The following is a 21434-nucleotide window of genomic DNA, read 5'->3' as shown; positions in this document are numbered from 1 at the left end:
TATCTCTTAGATGAAATAATATAAATAATTTTTGGATGATGAATAGATATTATAATACTTGACAAATAAATGTGTTAATATTTTAGGTAGTATAAAAGGTGAGACTATTGACATTTTTAAATGCTTCACACTTTTTTGGCCTATCACAGTAAAAGAACAGCCAAAATTTATGATTAATTATGATTAGTGATAGGAGTAACTAAAAGCATTTATCAATCTCCTGTTTTTATTCATTAAATTATTAAATACAAAAAGAAGTAGATAAACGGTTTTGTTCAATTTTCATATTTCCCTAAAGTGTGAAATGTGAATGAACTATATAACAATTTTATGCACAAATAAGTCAAATCAAACAAATAAATCATGTTAAACTTGATTTTTTTGGATTAGTTTAGTTTAATTTTATTATTTTGTAGTTAAAACTACTTTTTTTACCCACCCTAAATACTAAGATACCAATATTTTTATGATTTTTTTTAAATCACTTGTACTCATAGTTACTAAGAATGTTGAGTGAGAAGATAATGTACTCATAATTATAGGTTTTGGAATCTAATTTCATCATAATATAAGTTAGGAGTTAGACTATAATATGGTTATTTATATCTCATTGGTTGCTTCTTTATGTAATTGAAGTTTTAACTTTTAATCCTTTTTAGTATAACTAAGAGTATTTTTGACTTTATAAATAATAAATTAATCGTTTATAAAAAAAAGTATAATTATTTTTTCGAACAAATGTGGTTATAAGATAATAAACATTATGATACATAAGGATTCATTTAAGTTTTACATATAAATGCTATGCTGGTTCTCGGATATAATTTCAATATAATGAGCTCTATGCCCCTGATAAAAAAAATCACAAAATCATCGTTTTGCACTTTTGCTAACTAAAAGTTTGCTTTTAAAAAAATGCCTAAACACATGCATGGTCACATTCATATGGTAGAAAAATTATTATAATCTATTAAGTTATTTGTCTAATGATATAAGGTATTATTTAATTCCACGTATAATTAAAAAGTTAAATATCTAATTTTAAGAAATAATACTTATTAGAAAGGATAATCATACATTTCAAATGACTTAATTTCTTATCAATCTGATAAAGATATATTCTTAGTAGTACAAAAAATAATCATGATAATCTCATCCTATTCCAACTTGCCTCCGATTAATAAATGATATATGTGATTGACAGAAAAGAAACAAAAGATACTGATGGTGCATGGTCAGTGGTCACATTCACGTAGCAGAAAAAGTGAAAAACCATATAATCCAAAAAGTTAGGACGTGAAGGGCAAAACGGACACATACAAAATATGTTTTGAAACATATATCTGAAATTGGAACAAACAGAAAATAATAAATATTTAATTTTTTAATTTATATGATATATATTTATTTGGTTTGGGATATGATTTGAGATATTATCTACAATATCATATCTTATCCTTCTAACAGTACCGCATATTATGCAAAATTCAAAAGTTGGTAACAGTGTCTCTAACTTGGGCGCCATACAAAATCCCCAAACAAACCTCTCTTATCATCTCTGCCATTCCCTTTCATTATTAACGACGAAATCTCCACCATTGTCTCTCACTTCAGTTTCTCTTCCATTTTCACACAAATCAATTAACATAACTAACTACTCGTAAATTAAATAGAGGGAGATATTAATAAATTAATATTAACTTAACATTCCGAATTTTCTCTCTCTCGTTTTTTCTTCTTCCAGGACAATCGAATTAACGACGAAAAACGAGAAAGAGTGACGGGATTCCACGCGGATTCTGAATTTTTTCATTGATTATCTCTTCATTCCCATTTTCTCTCTCTTTCTGTGGTGGTGTTGATCATTGCCTCCTCTTTCTTCTTCCTTGCATGGTGATCATAAACCCATTTGTTCTTGGCCAGAAACGGAAACCCCATTTAGAAAAACATCGAAAAAACAAAACTTGTTGAATTCGAATTTTGGGTGCCAAAAATAATGGTACCCTTGTTTTGAACATGGGTTAGTTAATGTTCTAGAGAGAGAGAGAGGGGGGAAAAACAGAGACGGGTAGAGAGAGAAGCATGGAGGAAGAGTTCGAGGTGATTGAGGTTGAGGTTGAAGCCTCTATGTGCTGTGATGAAATTGATTTGGATTATGAGTTTGATGCTCCTCGGTTCTTTGATTTCACGATAGATGAGACGTTTTGGGATGCTTTTGAAGCAGAAAAGTGGTTTGAATATGCTACAAGTTACCCACCTTCACGTAAGAATTTCAAGAACATCGTTGTTTAATGTCATGAATTATGATGTTTTGTGTTGTTTTTAGTGAAAATTATGGGAACGTAGTTCCTGACTCATAAAGTTGTTGACTTGTTGCATTAGAATTGAGTATTCCGTAAAAGAATTTTTAAGGTTTTGATGTTTTATACTCTTGTTTGTAGCATTTCTCTTGAAGTTTAAATTGGGAAACATGGATGCAATGGAAATTGTTAATGTGGCTGCAGAAGATTATGGTCCTTGCATGGAGCATGAAAAAGTTTCAGAAATTGATGACAATAATAACACAGGTACCTTTGTCACTTCATACATATAGGTTGCATTGCCATTAAATTATGGAGGATTGGAAATGCAAGCATAGTTTTGTTGAATTGAGTGTGCTCAAAAATCTAAATTATTCTTGAAGTTTTTGCATTATAAGCACAATAGAGTATTTGTTCAGTTGTATTGTTTGATTAATACCTTTCACATTTTAGATTTGAGAACTATAGTTGATTGGTGTTTTGTTATTAATTAGCCTTGTGCATGAATTCACTTTTACTTTCTATATATTATCTTCTAATTTTGTACTAAACACAGATTTACTAGAATTTTGTAATGAAACAGTAGAAGATACTTTGAATGGTAGAACAAAGACTCGCAGCAAGATCAAGTTAAGCCAATCAATATCTAAAATTTCAAGTTTTATGAAGCCAACAGCAAGTAATTTGGCCAAGCAGAAGAACCCTACAGATGTAGTCCAAAGCCGTCCTTCTTACGGAAGGTGCATAAATATTACACTCTTTCAGTTATATCTCACCTCGTGACTTTATGTATTTAGTTTTTTTAGTTACTATATGAGTTTTTTTCAATTCTTTTTTACTCTTTTCCTCTTTGGTTTTGAGTATGTAATTTTTATTATCACCTTCCTCCTTTTCTCTCATCTATTCTTCATTTCTCTGCCATTCTTAAACAATGCAGGTCTCCGAGTCGGAATTCTTCTATAGATTGCCAATTAACGAAAAGACAGAAGCTTGAAGCTGGTTACTTAAGCAAGGTATACTAATATACTATATATTTCTCCCAACAGTTTTCAAATCTTTCACATAGCTGAATCTAATTTTGCAGACTTTACTCTTCATCTGTTTGCCCTCTTTCACTTATTACATTAGATTGCTTTCTTTCTTAAAATTAAGTATAATTGCTTGCAGTGATTTTACCCTGCTTATTTTGTGCTAAACTATTATACTTAGCTAATGTTTTCCAGATTAAAAAAAACACATTTGTTCTTAACATTTGATTCAATTGGTGTGATCTTTTGATTTTCATGACAGGTTTCTCGTCTGAAGCATCAAACTCTTTTCATGCATAAGAAACCTAAGGAGGTAACTGGTTTTGCAGAAAGTATATAATCCATTATCTGTTTGATATAGCGCTTCGGTTTCATTGTTTGAGCACTACTGTTATACACAATGTAAGCTTGTGCATTAATCAAAGATAATATGTCTAATTTTGAATTGTGATGCAGGTTGATTATGCTGACAGCAATGTAGCATATAAATCAAAAGTTACTATTCCTAGAGAACCTAATCTTGAGACAGCCTCCAGAGCACAAAGACAGAGGTATATCAACTACTACTCAGAATTTCAGATTATAGTGGAATGGTTTCAATCCTTTTCAGTAAAATACTGTATCCTGTATGAGAAATTACTGGATTATGTGCCTTTTTAATAGGTCTAAAGCTAATGCTGAAACCAATGGAGATACAAAGCCAAGTTCTAAGATGTTTAAAGCACGGCCCTTCAATAAAAAAGTATGTAGTTACAATTTATACTTCTGGAAAAATTAATAAGTAATTAATAATGCAGGATTATAGTTGTTGACAATCTAATTCTTGGATGTAGCAGATTTTGGAGGCTCCAACACAACCTTCTCATAAGAAGAAGACACTGCGACTAACAGAATTTAATGTAATTAATATTGTTTAGTCATATTGGATCTTTTTTATGCATAATATTTAATGGAATGCATTGAAATTTGAAAGTGAGTATGAGAACTATGCAACTTATAGTTGGTTGATTATTAATTTTTAATTTAATTTTCAGGTGTTTCACTTTAGAACATCTGAGAGGGCAATGCAGCACACATCCAGCAATGTGAGTTACTAAATAATTGCTTTAGTTATATCTTTCCAACTATTTGCTTATGTTTCTACTTCCCTGAAGTAAGATGATATAGTTCTGCATTTTCAAGCAATCATATTCTTCTTACTCATAGCCATAGATGATATTCACATGATCTCCATTGTCAGCAACTGATTTCTTTTCTCTTGCAGGCCGGAGGAATTTCGAACAGCAACTCTGTCCCAAATAGTGAAATAATGGATCTCAAAAGGTATTAGCATCCCGACTTTATATCCAGATTGACGTGATAAAATCTTTACTTTTCTTAAAAAAATTAGTCTTATGATTATAGAAATGACATGTGTTATTCACACATGTATCTTAATAAGAAACTATAATTGTAGTTTTGCTCTTATTTGGTTGCTTTCTTTGCTCAGGACAAACTCTAGTGATTGTTCAAGACAGGACAAGTATAGAATGGTTAACAAACTCCGAGGAAGCCCTGATGACAAGGTACAATGTTCTAGCTAGCAGTATAGGTACAATGTTTTCTTTCAGTTCCATTTTTGTCACTAAAAAGGGTGATTGATCATGTGTCTTGGACTTTTATCAGCGACTCTCGAGTAAAGGGGAAAGAGGTGTCTTCCGAAATATCAAAGTATTTCCATTGGTAAAGAATTCATTACATGTGTGTATTTGTGAAATTATCATGTTTGTGTATGCTTTTAGTTGTAATTCCTTCTTTTTTTGATAGGAACAAAACGATAAGAGAGTTCTAAATGAACCACCTGCAGAATTATTTAGCAAGGTAGTAACTGAAGCTCATTTTTTGGGTTATTTTTCCTAAATTGCCACCAAGTAGTTACCTCCTAGATTAGCATTGACTGCTTATGTCAATTATTAATGAGTTTCATTTTTTCCATTTTGAATTCTCATAACATAATTTGCAGCTCTCTCTGGCTTCTGATGTCAAACAAACTACAAAACCGCACGCAAAGAAGCAGCCGGTTTCTAAGGTTCATCTGTATGATCATTCTTATGACAACCTAGGTTTATCTTTGATGTGTCATGCATTTCTTCTAATGCATGGTTATTCCTATACTATTGCAGGGCTTTAAGGAGAATAGACCTGGATCCTTGCATCAAGAGCATGAGGTATGTCTAGTTTTGAATGTATATCTATAGATTTTTAATTAGCCATGAAACAAACTTAATGATGTTGAGCTAATAAAATTTCTAATAAATCATGTATGGGCACGGTGCGCAATAGGCGCATACAATCAATTGCTCATTAGTCATTAGACTATCAATTTGAACTGAAAACAAAGACCTAACAACAATTATTTTGAAGCTATCTTAAATTTTGATTAGCTGTGCCTATGCAAGAATCACTCCAAACTTTCTTATAGTATTGGATTATACATGGTCACTTCTCACTTCAACTCTGGATTTGAGTTTTACTTATATGCAAATCTCTTTTTTGTCTCTCAACTTTCAACTTGTAGAAGATGAAAATGATCAAAGAAGTAGTTCAGAGTGTGTAGGAAGCAGTATCAATGTATGAATGAAATGGAATCCCTCAAATCAAAGCACAAATGTATGCAGGCAAGTAGAACCAAATCTAAGCATAATTTGCTTCTGATCATTTAGAAACTATGCAAGTTACACAAGACTTGTTTTTGACACAGGAAGTTGGACTTTAGCTGAATTTTGAAGGGTGGTTCTTCTAATTGGTGCTCATTAGTCTAGTGGGTCTTAAATGCATTTGCTTAAATGCCACTAAAATTCTCATCAAATTGGAAACCATCATTCCAAGTGGGTCTTATTTGCTAATCAATGACAAAGGGATTCTGAAGTTGCAAGATGATGGAACTTAATGCCTGGCATTACAACGAAGCATTAGAGTTATAGAATTTCTTTATGTCCTTTCTCTTTGGCATTAATAAGTCATTCAAAATGTAATCTGGTAAAGTGAGGCATGAAAATGTAAATGGCTTCTGCTTTCACTTACTGCTTTTTGTAATTTCCCAGCATTACTTACTAACTTGAAAGGTAAGCCTTTATTTTGGCTCACACTCCTTTTAGTGCCACTCTATTCATATAGTATTTCTAGTCATTTCTCATTCATAAGTTTTGAAGTTTAAATTAATAGAATATTCAACCCAAACTAATGTTGTTATAACTGAATCACCAAATTGAATCTTTAAAAAATAACGGACCAAATATTACATTATTAAATAGGTAAAAGAAAAAATGTATTTAAGCCTTGAATTAAAGGGTGCAATTGTACTTTCTGGCACATAAACAAAATACCCTCGTATGAAAATATCCAACACTTACTCCAATATGATTCGTCTTTGGTCATCACCTTAGTAGTTTAACAAACTTGAATGTTAGGGGAAAGATCCTCTCCGTTGTAGAAAATGGGTATTTTCCGAATTAAAAGATAAACCTAAATTAAACATGATCTTCCAATACAATTTCAATTATCAATGTTAGAAAGTATTTGATCCCAAAATAATAAATGGATTTAATTATAATTCACTAAAAATGTAAAGAAATAATAAACTAACAACCAATTATTCATTACCACATCAATAAAAATCTTTACTTTTCTAATAAAAGTCATACATGAGGTGATGTGACTATGGTTCCTTCTCTTATCCTGTGGTACCTGAAGTAATAATGTGAGTGATTAACAAAGCTAAACCCCAGAAATTATTACATAGTTCATGGTCCCAACCACATAAGGTGAGTCAAATCTTTGACAAAAAATTGCATAGTATTCTTTTTCTAAGAAGTTTTCAATCATTTCTTCTAATGCAACTTTATAGCAAATGTAGGCTAACCAGGGTACACTAGGCAGATCAACTTAGCCCCACAACTGGCCTGTGATTTCCTATGTACATTGCTCAAAGAATACAAAAATCATATGCCTATGTACATGAGATCTTTCATTGACTTTTAATGGAGGTGAATATGCTCACTGTTTCATCCGAAGTTCGCGGTGCAACTTGCAACAGAAACAGTAAAGAAGAAATACTGAGTTTACTAGTAGTCAACAAAAAGTATAGAGTTGCCTCCTATATATTATCTGATGTCATGGAAACTTGAGAAAGTCACAACAATCTGTTTGCTTCATTCATGGAAGGTTTCCCCTGTTAAGAGTAAAAGACAAGGATTATATTGTATCCATCATTGGTTTATATGGAGCCAAAGATACTCAATATTTAATTACCAAATAGAAATAATATAATCAAGTAATAATTCATGTTAAAACCGAATTCTTGAAATGGAATGTGTCAACCTAGGAAAAGCCAAGGGAACAAATTTTCAAGCTGGAATGTGTGCTAGCAGTTATAGGTAAGGAAATGCATAAGTGGCTTTCAGCAAATTCTTCAGTAGCATGGGTGAAATATTTAGGCCTCCAAATAAGAATTAAATACAAAAAAGCAGTTGCAAGAAATATCTAGGCAGCATGAATTTAAATATAGTAACTATGGTATTCCAGGACATTCCCTGGGCCTAATAAACTTCAAGTAACTCGTTTTTTGTGATTGACAATGCCACAATAAACATGTAATGCAGACCGCAAAAAAATATATCCATTACTTGCAGTTTGCAATCATAAAAATAAGTAAAAAACAGTGCAACATGAGAGAGAGAGAGAGAGAGAGAGAGAGAGAGGGAGAGGGAGAGAGAAGGATACCTCATTCTGTGTGGTACTTTCAGAAGGGAACCAATGCATGAGAACACCAAGATTCATGAGAGCAGGTATCAGTTTAAACAAAAGTGGAGTTGTAACCTGCAAATTATTATTACAGGGTTAAACAATTCAAAGGAAAGTTTGGAGCAGCCAGGTGTAAATGAAACTTACCAGACTGAGAGCCGTTGTCCCTAGAAGAAGAAGATACATTTTCCCCTAAAATGTTGTATTCAGTGGTCAGCAAGAAAGAGAAAAGGAATAAGGAAGAAATAAATAAATACCTTCTAATAACAATGCATATTATTAAGGGTGTGATCATAGAGGAATGGAAAAGGCATTGGATTTTAAGTACTACTAACTCATGCACATCTGGCCTCTACGGGCCCTAACTCTTAAAAATATTGGGTTCTGATAGATTTATAGTTTTCGGGTAATGATAAGTCTCTCACCTCATGAACACAACAATGAAAGAGATGAGACTTTTTTAAGATTAATGCTCTAAAAATAATAACTGAGGCAATCACTTAAGGCCCATCAGAAGATTTTAGTTACATGCAATTCACAAAATGCACCAGAAATATAAAGATCCTTTTGTTTCCTAGAGTCTTTGCATGTTCAAAGATCAAACCATCTTTCCACTTTCTACTTTCAGATTAAGTACATGTGACAAATTGCATGTCTTAACTCAATAATCATCGCCTCTCCCCTCATGGAATTCATTATTTTCCAAATCTTGTAGAGTTTATTTTTGTTAGCAGCCATTTATGGAAATCAATTAGCAAAGGAAAGCCCGAAAGATTCTTTATGCTATTGTCCCTTGCATTAAAGATCCATTTAATAAACAGAAAACCATTATCCACTCTATGCTCTTTCTTCCACTAGTGGCTGCATTCTGGGTGAGGTGTAGTAATCAACAGTTAACCAACTCATTAGTTCGGAACCATCATAGGTTGATTGGCAGAAAACATAACAGTCTGAAGCTACATTCTTTAATTACTTATTGCCTAGTTGTCTTCATTGACAGCTGAAAATATAAGTAAATGCAGGCTGACAGCCCAGAACAGTGGGAGAGAATCTCCCTTCATAGGCTTAGAAAGGAACTACAATGGTGGGCTTGACAGCACATATTGATTGGACCTAATCTTAAGATATTAGCTCTGTTGATCTTCTTGCAGCTGAGAGAGATGCTGGCATTGAATGAAGCTTATTCCCCTGTACTACCAATATTTCCAATAGTTAGAATCTATTACTAGAACTAGCTCTTAGAGAACTGCTGTAACCATTGTTGGGGAACTGCTACCGTAATCCTGACTACATATTCCACTACGCTAGTCTTTTAATATATTTTTCTTAAAGGAGAAACAGATTGATCCACTTCATTTATAAAAAATGTGACTCCTCTAAGAGGAAAGATAGCCCAGAGAGATCAGGCTTCCTGTCGAGGCATACTATCTAAGAGACATGGGCCATCGCAATTCTGTGGTCCTTAGGACATTTATTTCCAATGCGAGACTTCTTCATTCAAACTTGAATTCCTAAAAATACTCTTCAGTTGACACATCAGATTGCTGTGCCTATCCAGCTTTATGTAATGGCAAACTAGATAAATATAAATGCATAACTTCCAAGATCAGATAATCATACTCTGCATACATGCAATGCATGCACATAATGCTATGCACTGAAAGCTACTTGATTAACAATTTCTAACCGAAGGTAGCCATACAAAATACAAAATCTAAGCAGCAGAAAATCTGTGAAGTAAAAAATGGTACAGAAGAAAGAGAGTGAAACCTCAACAAGATGAAGATTTGACGCACGACTTAGGAGAACAAAAGCAAATTCTCCAATTTGAGCAAGTGAGATACCAACCTACATTGTCAAGGAGACAGTCATTCGGTGTTCACCTTCAGCATATTTAAGTATTAATATAAACCAATATATGATCCAAAAAGGTGACCATGTTAACTTACAATAAATGATGTCCTGATGCTATACCCAAAGGCCTTTGTAACTATAGCAACAACAGCAGTCTTAACAACTATAACCAGGATAACAGAGGCCAGCAAGATATCGACATGGGTCCAAAGGAACTGCACATGTATCAGCATTCCAATACTTGAGAGGAACAGGGCTGCAAATAGGTTACGAATTGGTTCCACCTACAATATATTACATGTGTCTTATTAGGTATTTACCTTCTTTTAATCTTATGACAACCGAAACATAGTTCATCATTCAGAAGCACTAAATCACCCTAAACACATCAATGCACATTTTATAGAAAAGTTTAATAGAGAGAAAAGATAGGTAGTACAACTTGTAGGACAATAATTGATAAGGAATTCATCAAAAAGAGAAAGTCTATATTCAAAGGCGGGAAAGGAAAACTAAGAATGCAATATGGTTGTCCAATCTGTCCACATATTCAAGACAGCAACTCCCTTAAGCAGCATGAACAGAATACTGAAGAGAAGTCAAAAGGAAACTGTATTCCAGAACAGGTTTGGGGCAAAGAAACATCCCAAACATTTTATTTTAGAAGTGAAATATGAATAACAAGATTCCATGTTTGGATAACCACACACACCAAATAAGACAATCATGGTAAGCCAAGCTTACTTTAAAACTATAAAAATACACAGTAACACATAAATAGCAAGACAAAGATAGTATCTGTGCCTCCAGTGATCTATAGATAAACATGTTTTAAGATTTTATTAGTACACAAAGCTATCAAAGAAAGCACTTTATGTATGCAAAACATGTCTGATACAAGATGGAAGTCATCAACCATAATCAATACCTGGTCCAAAGTATGTTGAGCAAAGTCTGTTGTAGAAATCATAACACCAGCCATAAATGAACCGAGCTCAAGACTGAGGCCAAGCTTATCACTGCACTGGAAAGAGATTTCAAAAAGTTAAAATGCACAGCATCCCTGCAACATGTTAACTACAATAAAATGCATATAAGACCGATGTTACAAAGCACCATTGGGTTCATAATCCCTTTGCAAAAAGGAGGCATGGACCTAGTCATCCCTCCCCCAACCCTTAGCACTCACAAAAAGAGGTTTGCTTCGAGCAATAAAATACCTCACAAAATAAGATACAATTTGGAATAGCAAACAAACGTCATATAAAAGATACTATAGAACGATGGAGTCACTAACAGAAATTAGGATATGTTTTTCTTACCCATGCAGATAACAAGCAGAAAGCAACAGCAGCTAGCTGATAAAGTTCATTTGTCTGGAGAACGGAAAGGAAGAAAATTAATTCATGAAGTCCGAATAGTACTGAGAAAATGATAGTGAAATAAATATGTTTTAGGCAGCCTAACCTGAGATGAGAGCTGCATCATCAGTTTAAGAAAGCGAGGGACAAACGACCAAGACAATATAGATGTAGCAGTGAGATACAAGGACAACACTAGCAACCTGAAGGTGACAAACAATTACATCCTATCCTAATGATAATAATTCAGATGTAGAAACGGCCAACAAAAAAAAAATACAATGTACCAACTTTAAAAACCCTACTTTTAATTAAAACTGATGGCATAGAGGTCCTTATGCAACATGATATATCACATTTCCCAGCGCTGTTCGCTCATGTTTACACACAGAATTTACAAAAATACTGTATGTTTTATCCAGTTTAGAAGACATTGAAATTAACATTATGTGTTTTAGGCAGAAAATCATATTGACCAGTATTTCTGAAGTGTAAGGTCTTAAAGTTTGTATAATAATTTTTTATGAAAATTCCCGATAGGTATAGTATATCCTTCATTTAAGTTCAGTAGCACACATGAATGCAGAAACTTGTACAAACATGTAGTACATTATGAGACTGGTCGGCTTACATTTACAGAACAAGTGATTAACGATCATTAAGGAAAAAAGAGTTATACGAAATGAAAAACAAAAACAGAGAAAGAAAGTGCACAAGGACAAACTTACAGTTTTCCCATTGAGATTATTCCTTGTAAAAGACCACTGTTACCACCCAAAACTGGGAGCAAAGCAAATAGTAAACCCACTGCACAATCCTAACAAGTGGTAAAACAATGAACAATGCGCAAGATAAGTCAAGCTTGAAAGCATGTTATCTCTTGAAAAGATGAAAATAAGTTTACTATTTAAAACTTAACAAGATACCTGAAAAATAAGAGTCCCAATAGTAACGTGAACATGAAGAGCATTATTACTATTCCGATCCACCCCCAAAAACTTTACCACCTGATAAAAGGTGAAAGTATATAACTAACCATGCTGGAATCTATTAAGCACCAACAGTTACATACACAAATTCATAGTAAATTTTGGGGAACAGTGGGAAAACATACCACTGCTGTTGATGACATAGAAAGAAAAGAACCAACAAAAACACCCTCAGACAATTTAGCTCCAAATAACTGTATGTCAAGCGATCAATAAAGTTTAGCATCCATTATTATAGTACCACAGCCCCCCGTTAAAGCATGGTGATCATTAACATTCATTCAGTCAGCACCATACCTTGGCAAGAATGCCACACAGGAACATGAATATTACAATTTGAAGCAGCCCTCCAATAACAGCAACAGGACCCACAGCTTTTAACTGCATGGGTACAAATTCCAAAACAGGTCTTCAGAAAATGAAAATGGAAAGAAAACATTTGTTAACGTGCTAGCGCCAAATCAAAAGCTTTAGACTAGGAAAGTCATAATATATATTCTAAATCTTAAAATCATGATTTGTGGTTTAGCACAACTCAAGCGTATAGCACGGAAATCTGTGGAAGAAGTTTTTGCAAGACATGAATAGCAAACCTTTGCCAAGGAAAACTCCAACCCCAAAGCAAAGAGAAGAAACACAACCCCAAATTGTGCAACAGTCTCAACCTGTACAAAAAAGAAGGGGGGAAAGTTACTCAGTGCAAAATATTGAGTGACAACATAAAGATTACAGATTAATTCCAAGTTCAAAAACACAACGAAATGTTTGTGTAGCAATATTCTCTCCATTTTCTTCCATGGATGGAGCAGGTAGTCATGGACTATCAAAAGTTACTTATATGCTATACTACTAATGTATAGATCATATTAGTATGTTACTAGTAGATTAAAGCTGCTAGATCAGTTTAAATTCAATGCTTAGGGCATCTTAGTAGTTTTAAAAAAAGTCAAGGTATATATTTGTACTTAATTATGTCTTAGGTCATACACATAGGGTTAGTAGTACTATGATTCTTCATCCTTGCAATGATCCATACCCCAAATCTTTTTTAGAAACACTAAAATGTATGCTTCTTTGGGTGACAGCAATTTAAAAAAAAATCATCAATTCATCATAAGAACAAAAAAAATAGATACCGACTATTTTCTTATTAGATTGTCCAGCACTTTATCGTGGAGAAATTAGATTGTGCTCTGATTATTACTATGCATATATTCCTTCAGAATTTCAGTTAGCAAACATGTTGACAAAGGGATTCCCCAAGAGAGGTACCATTACCAAGCTAGAACTAGCAAGTTGTGAATGATAAATATCCATTAACTAGCTTGAGGCGGAGTACGGTAAGACTCTACAGTCCAACAAATAGAATAACTTGGTAATTATTATAGATTGTATGATAATTTGGATACTGTGTACCATTATTTGACTTATGTTTAGCTTTATTTCTAGCAAGTAGTTAATAACCTTAGCCTGTCTAATGTGATGACACCTTGTACAGAGATTTATTCCAAAACAATATTTCAATATTTCCTCATACAAGTAAGCTTGTAAATCATAAAATGCGGTCTTTAACCGCTACCAGAAGTGAGGTGACAGATTTGCATAGACAAAGGAGGGAGATCAGATTAGATACTCGAAAATTGTCATGACTTCCTTCGGCCAAAAATGACAATGAGTCACTTAGCACAACATACCTGTACCATTTCACTAATGAATTTTAAACCCCCTGGTCCAATAAGGGAGCCTGCAAGTAGATAGCCCACGATAACCTGCAACATGTCTAAAAATATGAAATCCAGATCTCGCATACATCTATTTTTACTTAAGTCACTGAAATAAATCAGTTAAAGTCACTAGAGAATTTAAATATGAAAATAAATTATTGCATAATGGACGGGAAATGCCAGACTGAACAATGGTATCTGTTACAGACCGGTTGCCCTAAACAGGAAAAGAGAATTCCACCAATTGCTGCAGAAACTATGGCAACAACCAAGTCGGATATTAGCCTGCATGAATATGCAATTATTATATTATGACTAAATCTTGTGGCAGAAAATAAATACAACAAATAGAAGCAATGTCAAAAAAAAAATTAACAACAAAATACAGACGCATCAAGAATCTAGCAGGAAAGCCAGCTTTTCTTTGAAAACAAAAACAAATCCATCAACTTGAGATGTCAGCCTTTCCATTTTAAGCACACACAACTTCAACTTCAAAGCATTTGGTTAAACCACCATACAGAAAATAAAGACAAAAAAAAACCCATTTATTCTTCCAAATGAAAGAAAAGCAACAAAAAAGGGAAACAAGGTGCTTGGTTTCTTTTCCCAATTATATCTCCTAAAGCTACTTTATTATTTCCAACACTAACATAGCATTAAAATAACACATTCCATAATTCAGCAATACAGATAGCATTTTGTCCAAGTTCAATGCAAATTCATAGAACAGCCCATTGAAAACAAAGATAATAGTCAGTACAGATAACCTCAAATCCACTTGAAGTATAGGATATCTGGATTTCTTGTTTGACATCACGAAGACATTATCCTGCCACACATTAGCATGAACAAGTGAGTAGGTTCAAAGTAGAAGCAACGTAGTTAACATTACAATGAAGAACAACCATGGAGCATACCTTCTTGTCAATCAAGGTTGTCACGTCATCAGAATCTTCATTCTCCAGGGAGAACACATCTTGTAACTGGAATGGTCTTGTGCCACTAAGGAAAATAATCATTCAAAAAGAACAAATGTTATTGGGTAAATGATGAATACATCTGGTTATCTACTGCAAAATATGACCATACTTTCCCTCATTCGTATCATTTCTCTTTCCTTTCTCATGAGTAATTTTAGCTACAGTCTCCAATACAGCCTGCAAAACAAGTCCAACTTGTCAGAACTCATATTTACATAAACTAAACAAAAAACACCTTAAATATGTTTTCAGTTTTTACATGTTGGATTTTTTGTATTTAGTCCCAAGAAAATAAAAATTGTTTTGAGTGCCTGCAACTTAGTTTATTTTGATTCTCGTCTCTACCGTTAACTGAAATCTATTAACTGACAACATTGCACTACATGCAGGTGACACATCAACACTTATCAGGCTTCAACGAACGACAGAGATGGAAATCATTTTTTTATTTTCCAAGGCCTACAAAAGACGACCATACTTAACAACAACTAAAAATAAAGTTAAGCAAAAAATGGCAGGATTTATCCTTATTTGTAGAGAAAAACAACAACAACAACCAAGCCTTTATTCCACTAGGTGGGGTCGGCTACATGGATCAAACGACGCAATAATGTTGTATCATAAATTATGTTCATTGACAAAGCATTAAGCTCTACGTCTTTATTATTTCACTTATGGTTTTTCTTTGTTTCTCTCTTCCTCTAGGAATCGGGCTAACTTCCATTTGATCTACTCTCCTTACAGTGGTTTCTATTGGTCTCCTCCACACATGTCTAAACTACCTAAGACACAATTATATCATATTTTCTATAGTTGGAACTACTCCTACTCTATCCCTATTCATTTCTAATTCTATCTTGTCTAGTGTGCCCACTCATCCAATGCAACATTCTCATCACTGCCACATGGAGTTTATTCTCTTGTTGATATCCAGTCTCATATACCATTACAGGTCTTATAGTTGGACATTAAAACTTCTCCTTAAGCTTGAGTGGTATTTTTTTATCAAAAATGACACTTGAAGTCATCCGCTATTTCATCCAACCCGCTTGAATCCTATGATTCACATCTTCGTCAATTTTCCCATCGCTTTGTATGATTGACCCAAAATACCTAAATCTAATGACTTGTGGTATGACATTATCTCCAACTTTTACATCTACGGGTAAAAAATAAATCATAGCAAGATGCAAATAAAAGTAGTTATTAGCACAAGACTAAAATGTTTGAGGCTTTAAAAATAGATCAAACATCTATATTAGTTATGCATGCATCTAATATTCTAATATACTATAAAGATACTCAATTATAATGGATTTTTATTTTAACACCAGTTTCTTTTCATCTGGCATAATTCAATTCAATACAACTACTGGTCGACTGCAAACCAGTGTAACAGACGTACCTGCTGATCAGCTACACTGCTGTTGAAGCTGCTTTTATCAGGTGCTGTTAAAGATGGGAAATTATAATGAGAATATCAGCCAAATTAAGTAAAACAAAGCAGCAAACTTCATGGTTCACATTTTGAAAGTACGAGATAGTAACATTTAGACTAAAATACTCACAGATCATCGAAGACAACATCCATATTCAAAACAGAAAATACAGTTAAAATGTAATAGCATGCCAACTAGTTTGAACAGGGGAAGATTATCATGATACATGTCAGACTAGATTCAAACCATACCACAATTAATACATCCATGTCAAATAGATTCAAAAATACACAGCATGTCTTTATTAGAACAAAGTGGCATTGATGTTGTTTGATCAATGTAGCCAACCCAACCTAGCGAGAAAAGATGTGATTTTTGTTGTATACATTAAGTTGAGTCTTCATCAGAAAAATATAATGCTTCATAAGACCTGTATGATTAAACATGAGACCTTTATAGGCCGAATTCAAATTTTTGTCTCTCAACATGAATTTAACCTCATACATCTCTGAATGTCTCTCAACAAGTATAGCAAAGCCCTCAAGCCATGAGTCACTGTTAATTTCACAAACTTGAGTAGTACACTAGCAGTAATTCTCTGCTTCGAAGCTTGCTATGTAACATATCACATTATAATTGCTGGTGGCATATCACATTATATAGACTAGTAATACAAGCATAGCTGCTATTGGTACTAAAATCACAACTAAGAGAAAAATAATAGCACCCCGGTACTTGAGTACCACTGATCAATGAAGAATGATTAAATCAACCTACATGTCAAATTGTCAATCTTCAATTGACATACTGGCCTCTTCCTGTATATGTTCCAAATCTACAACTCCATGACCTTTTCATTTCTTCCATGTCAACTAAAGGAACCTAGAAGATTGTCACATGAGTGCAAACACACACCCTCTTCAACAATGTACCCAAACCTCAGCAATGCATTATGTATATCATTTTCTATTCAATAGTCATTTCTCAAAGAAAGCAAAGGGTTCAGTACTTCAGAACTACTCAGCCTAACAAACAACAGCCAACACAAAAATCGCACTCAGCCACTCCAATTTCCACTCAAGAGCATAAAGTGACAAACTTTAACAACCCCACGAGCACTTTTCTATGGCACCAAGGAAATTGTAGCAATACACTCATTTAGTGAATTTCATGTGGGACCCAGCCACTAATTCACATAAGTGCATTCTATATTTAATGCATCCTAAATTCACAAAAGGTTTTAGGACACTAGTTACTAGTTGGGGATTTAAAAAAAACAAGTTAGCAATGGAAAACTAAGTTTACTCTTATCGGTACGTTAAAGTTTAAACTCATCATGTTCCAACGAAAAATAACTCCTTAAGATTCCTTAAACAAGCCTTGTTAACATTTTCCATTTACAAATTACAATTGAAAATAAAAAAAAGATTAAAACTTTTTTCGTCACCTTCAGGTTGGTCATTCTCGGAGAACTCTTTCTCGAGAACGCGATCGAACATCTTGGCCAAGGTACCATCGTTGGTTTCAGGGGCAGAGGAATTAAGCATGGTTCCATAGAACCTCTCTCTGGTTTCCTTATCAAATCTAGCAGGAACACCAACCCTAGCGCAAATCGCGATGAAGAGAAAGAAGCACCAGAATCCAAACAAACTCCATTTTTTGCGAGGAACAATCACCATCTTCATCGTCACCAACGATGTAGTTTGTGTCAGTGTCTTCTCACTCGAGTTGTGGGATTCAATTTTGAGGAAAGATGAAAAAATGGGAAGTAACGTGGGATGGGAAGTGTGAATGAATAGAAGAATGAGAAGGGAAAAGGTTTTTGTGATTTCAGATCATGCTTTGGTTTATGGTTAGTTGTTGCATTTCATGGAGGGAGAGATCTTTGGCACTTTGGAATGACATTTTTTTTTTCATGGGAATCGGAAGGAAGTAAATCTTCCTCTAAAAAGATAATCATATGCTAATTAAAATTATGACAAAATAATATACATGTCATATTTTTATTGAATAAAGAAGATAAATTATCTTGAAAAGATTATTTATTCTCTTTTTTCATTTGTTAATTTATTTGATTTGGAAATTTTTTAGGGCTTTTAGCCTTTTACATTATTTTTAAGCTTTATGGCGTTTTCTTATATTTAAAATAGAGAAAAAATATATATGTATGGACGATATAAGAATTTTATATATTTTTAATTATTATGACTCTTTAAAAAATACAAATAAATAATATATTAATTATATATAAATCTTTATACTAATATTATATAGATATTATGATCTTTAAAATATTTGTTTTTGTGAGTTCTCCTCCCATTTAAGCCAATAACCCATAGAGATTGTGTTCTTGTAGTTTTAGATACAAAAGACAAATACTTTTTTGGGTACACAAAAGACCAACATTAAAATAGCTTATATGGGATAGAAGTTATATGTTAAATATGGAAGTAACATATATTTATATGTGAGATAAGGTTATGTATAAATATCTTTCTTGTATCTCATTAAGTGAGAAAATATCTTCTTTATATCTCATTAAGTGGGAGAATAGTTTTTGATTTTCTAAGAAAAACTACTTTTTAATGCATATGTATTAATTTTTAAGGAGTTTAAGTATCTAATAATAATACTAATATTATATTTAGAGTAAATTATATTAACATCTTGAAGTCTAAAAAAATTATATAAATTACATTTATCTACACATATATAAACATTCTTCCATACATGTATTTTCATTACACTATATGTGAATGTAATGCACTAACTTCACCTAAAAGAATTAGAATGTAATTAAGCTAAACCTTAGTAATGTCAATTAATTTACTCTTATATTTATCATTTTAACTATGACCAATTGGAAAGGATGTGGGGTTGGTGCTCGTGAGAAAAACTCAAATTTTCTTTAATTTTATGGCTTATAAACAAGGAAAATATATTCAATTGCCTCTTCAATGGATATTCTAGCTAGAATTGGATCAATTAGAGTTTTTTTTGGCTTATATAAGCTTTTGGTCCCTAAAAGTTCATTGGATTTTGGTTTTAGTCATGACTAGTCATTAAATATTAACAAGCCTTGGTTTTGATCTTTGTCATTTGGGAATCTTAGTTAAGTATTAGTAGCTAACCAAACACCACATTAGCCCCCTACCTTTCTAAAGTTATTTGAGTGTGTGCCACATAGTTTTTGTTTTAGCCTTTGAAAGTTCATTATGTTTTGATTTTAGTCTCGGAGAAGTTTTTTCACCTCAAATTAGTCCTTAAATGTTGAAAATGTTGGTTTTGGCCCTTGCCATTAATGACATATATATTGGTAGAAAAAAATATTTACATTAAAATTTATTTTTTAAGTAATTTTTTGACCAATTACAAAGTCATGACATATAAAGTGACACTCATTATGGGACATTAAATATGTGTCCATTACCAATGTGGCTATCACATCATCCTATCAACATTTCTAAATTGAAATGAGTTGACACAATGTGAAAAGTGAGAAATGGAAAGTGGACCTAGGCCAAAATTTGGCTCAATTACCAAAAACAATTCCAAAAGTCGAAACCTATGTTTGGTTGGGATGGAAAGAGAAGGAGATGAGAGAAAGTGGATGGATTTATGTGTTTACTCTTTTTTGATTTACAAAGAAAAGTAGGATGGAAAGAAAAATGTTGTGTGCCCCCCACAAAAAACTTTTCCACCACATTATGGAGAAAAAGTGATTAGAAAACAACCATCAATATAAAATTATAATCTTACACATAAAGTCATGGATGATCTACTATGATATGGTGCAAACAATCACAATAAGTTAAGTGACCTTGAAATTTATATAAATAATATTTTAATTAATTAATTAATTTCAATATAAATATATTTTTATGCATCACTATCTATAGAAATACTTAATTCTAAAATAAAAGTGAATATTTGTATGTTAATGTTTGTATCTCTTTAATTATGAATATTTATGTTATTTTGTCTCATCATATATTTTCTTTCCTCTCTCTATTCTTTCATTTTCCTTCATACCAAACAACTAAAAAATCATTATACTTTCTACTGTTTTTCTTTCCTCAAACTTTCATTCCTTAACTTTTCTTTTCTCTTATTTTCTCTCACAAACCAAACATAGCATGAGGGCTTAAGCCCATATATATATATATATATATTTTTTCCTTTAAGTTGTTTGGCCCATATTTGACTAACTTTTCCTAAGATGAAAAACAACCTCATGAAAAACAACCTCATGAAACCAACTAACAAAAGGAGCAATTTGGCACACTACTCACGTGACCACATCTTTTATTTTAAAAAGTGTGTCACTCTCTTTGATTAGTCAGAAAAATATTTTATTATTAAATTTTAAACTTAAATATATATTTTTTAATCAATTAGAATAAGTTACACGTGATGTGGCACACTCTTTTGTTAAAACAGATATGCGTAAGTGATATGTGAATGTGACATTTTTAGCAAACATCAAAGTTAACGATAATTCCTATCAACAATGATAACTCACATAACTTTAGACACACGGCAAAGCTGATGTGAAATTTTGTTATTCGCAACAATACTTAAGGAAGATTCCCTAACGATAATAACCAAAATTAAAACATTTCAAGATTTAAGGATAATTCACCGTTAAAATTTTCTAAGGGCTAAAACATAAGGTTTGGGAGATTAAGAGCTTAAAAAGTCTTTTCAAATAAAATAATAATGTAGGATTAATGGCACTTTTTAAGGAGCAAAATTTTTATATTATTATATTTACTATATTCTACTTTGATCATCATCAAAACATAAGTTAGTTGGATGGTTTTTCATTTCCAATTTCCCAACTAACATGGACTTCAGTAGGGTGAGGAAAAGTACTTTCTGAGTTTAATCTATTTTGGTGGTTGTGCTTTGTTAGTTTGTTTCTCACTCCAGGACACTTTTCCATTTTAAAGGCATTGGTTATGAGATGGTGCA

The 21434-nt window shown here is 32.8% G+C and overlaps 2 protein-coding genes across 10 annotated transcripts; one reads left to right on the top strand and one right to left on the bottom strand.

The window, feature by feature from the left end:
- Positions 1534-6245, top strand: LOC109352608 (protein TPX2-like). Of its 8 annotated transcripts, none has more exons than XM_019594722.1 (17): positions 1534-2263; positions 2442-2567; positions 2887-3040; positions 3238-3313; positions 3591-3641; positions 3785-3879; positions 3992-4070; positions 4162-4227; positions 4363-4413; positions 4593-4651; positions 4818-4893; positions 4994-5050; positions 5135-5188; positions 5331-5396; positions 5491-5535; positions 5886-5977; positions 6069-6245. In XM_019594722.1, the coding sequence occupies exons 1-16, from the start codon at positions 2083-2085 to the stop codon at positions 5922-5924; spliced, it is 1275 nt and encodes a 424-aa protein (XP_019450267.1). In that variant the 5' UTR covers positions 1534-2082; the 3' UTR covers positions 5925-5977; positions 6069-6245. The 8 variants fall into 8 exon arrangements, with proteins under 8 accessions (XP_019450267.1, XP_019450272.1, XP_019450269.1 ...); XM_019594724.1 differs by having other exon boundaries at positions 1535-2263; positions 2884-3040; positions 4830-4893; XM_019594726.1 differs by having other exon boundaries at positions 1535-2263; positions 2884-3040; positions 5331-5404.
- LOC109352069 (K(+) efflux antiporter 5-like) lies at positions 7079-18372 on the bottom strand. 2 transcript variants are annotated; one of them, XM_019593876.1, is made up of 21 exons: positions 17908-18145; positions 16427-16470; positions 15131-15198; positions 14959-15043; positions 14809-14870; positions 14248-14323; positions 14009-14083; positions 12908-12979; positions 12612-12695; positions 12440-12508; positions 12252-12332; positions 12054-12142; positions 11432-11528; positions 11287-11340; positions 10893-10988; positions 10060-10248; positions 9881-9958; positions 8258-8302; positions 8090-8185; positions 7443-7538; positions 7079-7376 (listed from the first exon to the last, which is right to left on the bottom strand). In XM_019593876.1, exons 1-20 carry the CDS (start codon positions 18143-18145, stop codon positions 7500-7502), a joined length of 1737 nt encoding a protein of 578 aa, XP_019449421.1. In that variant the 3' UTR covers positions 7079-7376; positions 7443-7499. The 2 variants fall into 2 exon arrangements, with proteins under 2 accessions (XP_019449421.1, XP_019449422.1); XM_019593877.1 differs by having other exon boundaries at positions 7079-7538; positions 17908-18372.

The sequence above is a fragment of the Lupinus angustifolius genome, chromosome LG07, assembly GCF_001865875.1.
Source record: "Lupinus angustifolius cultivar Tanjil chromosome LG07, LupAngTanjil_v1.0, whole genome shotgun sequence".
NCBI classification, from domain to species: domain Eukaryota; kingdom Viridiplantae; phylum Streptophyta; class Magnoliopsida; order Fabales; family Fabaceae; genus Lupinus; species Lupinus angustifolius.
This window is presented reverse-complemented; position numbering and strand designations above follow the sequence as displayed.

Excerpts from the sequence above, each read along its gene's own strand:
- LOC109352608 (XM_019594720.1), top strand. The coding sequence starts at position 2,083 with ATGGAGGAAGAGTTCGAGGTGATTGAGGTTGAGGTTGAAGCCTCTATG. Across the intron at positions 2,264-2,441 it reads TACAAGTTACCCACCTTCAC|CATTTCTCTTGAAGTTTAAA; the intron begins GTAAGAATTTCA and ends TCTTGTTTGTAG. Across the intron at positions 3,314-3,590 it reads AAGCTGGTTACTTAAGCAAG|GTTTCTCGTCTGAAGCATCA; the intron begins GTATACTAATAT and ends TTTTCATGACAG.
- LOC109352069 (XM_019593877.1), bottom strand. The coding sequence starts at position 18,145 with ATGAAGATGGTGATTGTTCCTCGCAAAAAATGGAGTTTGTTTGGATTC. Across the intron at positions 11,529-12,053 it reads ATAATCTCAATGGGAAAACT|GTTGCTAGTGTTGTCCTTGT; the intron begins GTAAGTTTGTCC and ends TGTCACCTTCAG. Across the intron at positions 10,249-10,892 it reads CTCAACATACTTTGGACCAG|GTGGAACCAATTCGTAACCT; the intron begins GTATTGATTATG and ends AATATATTGTAG.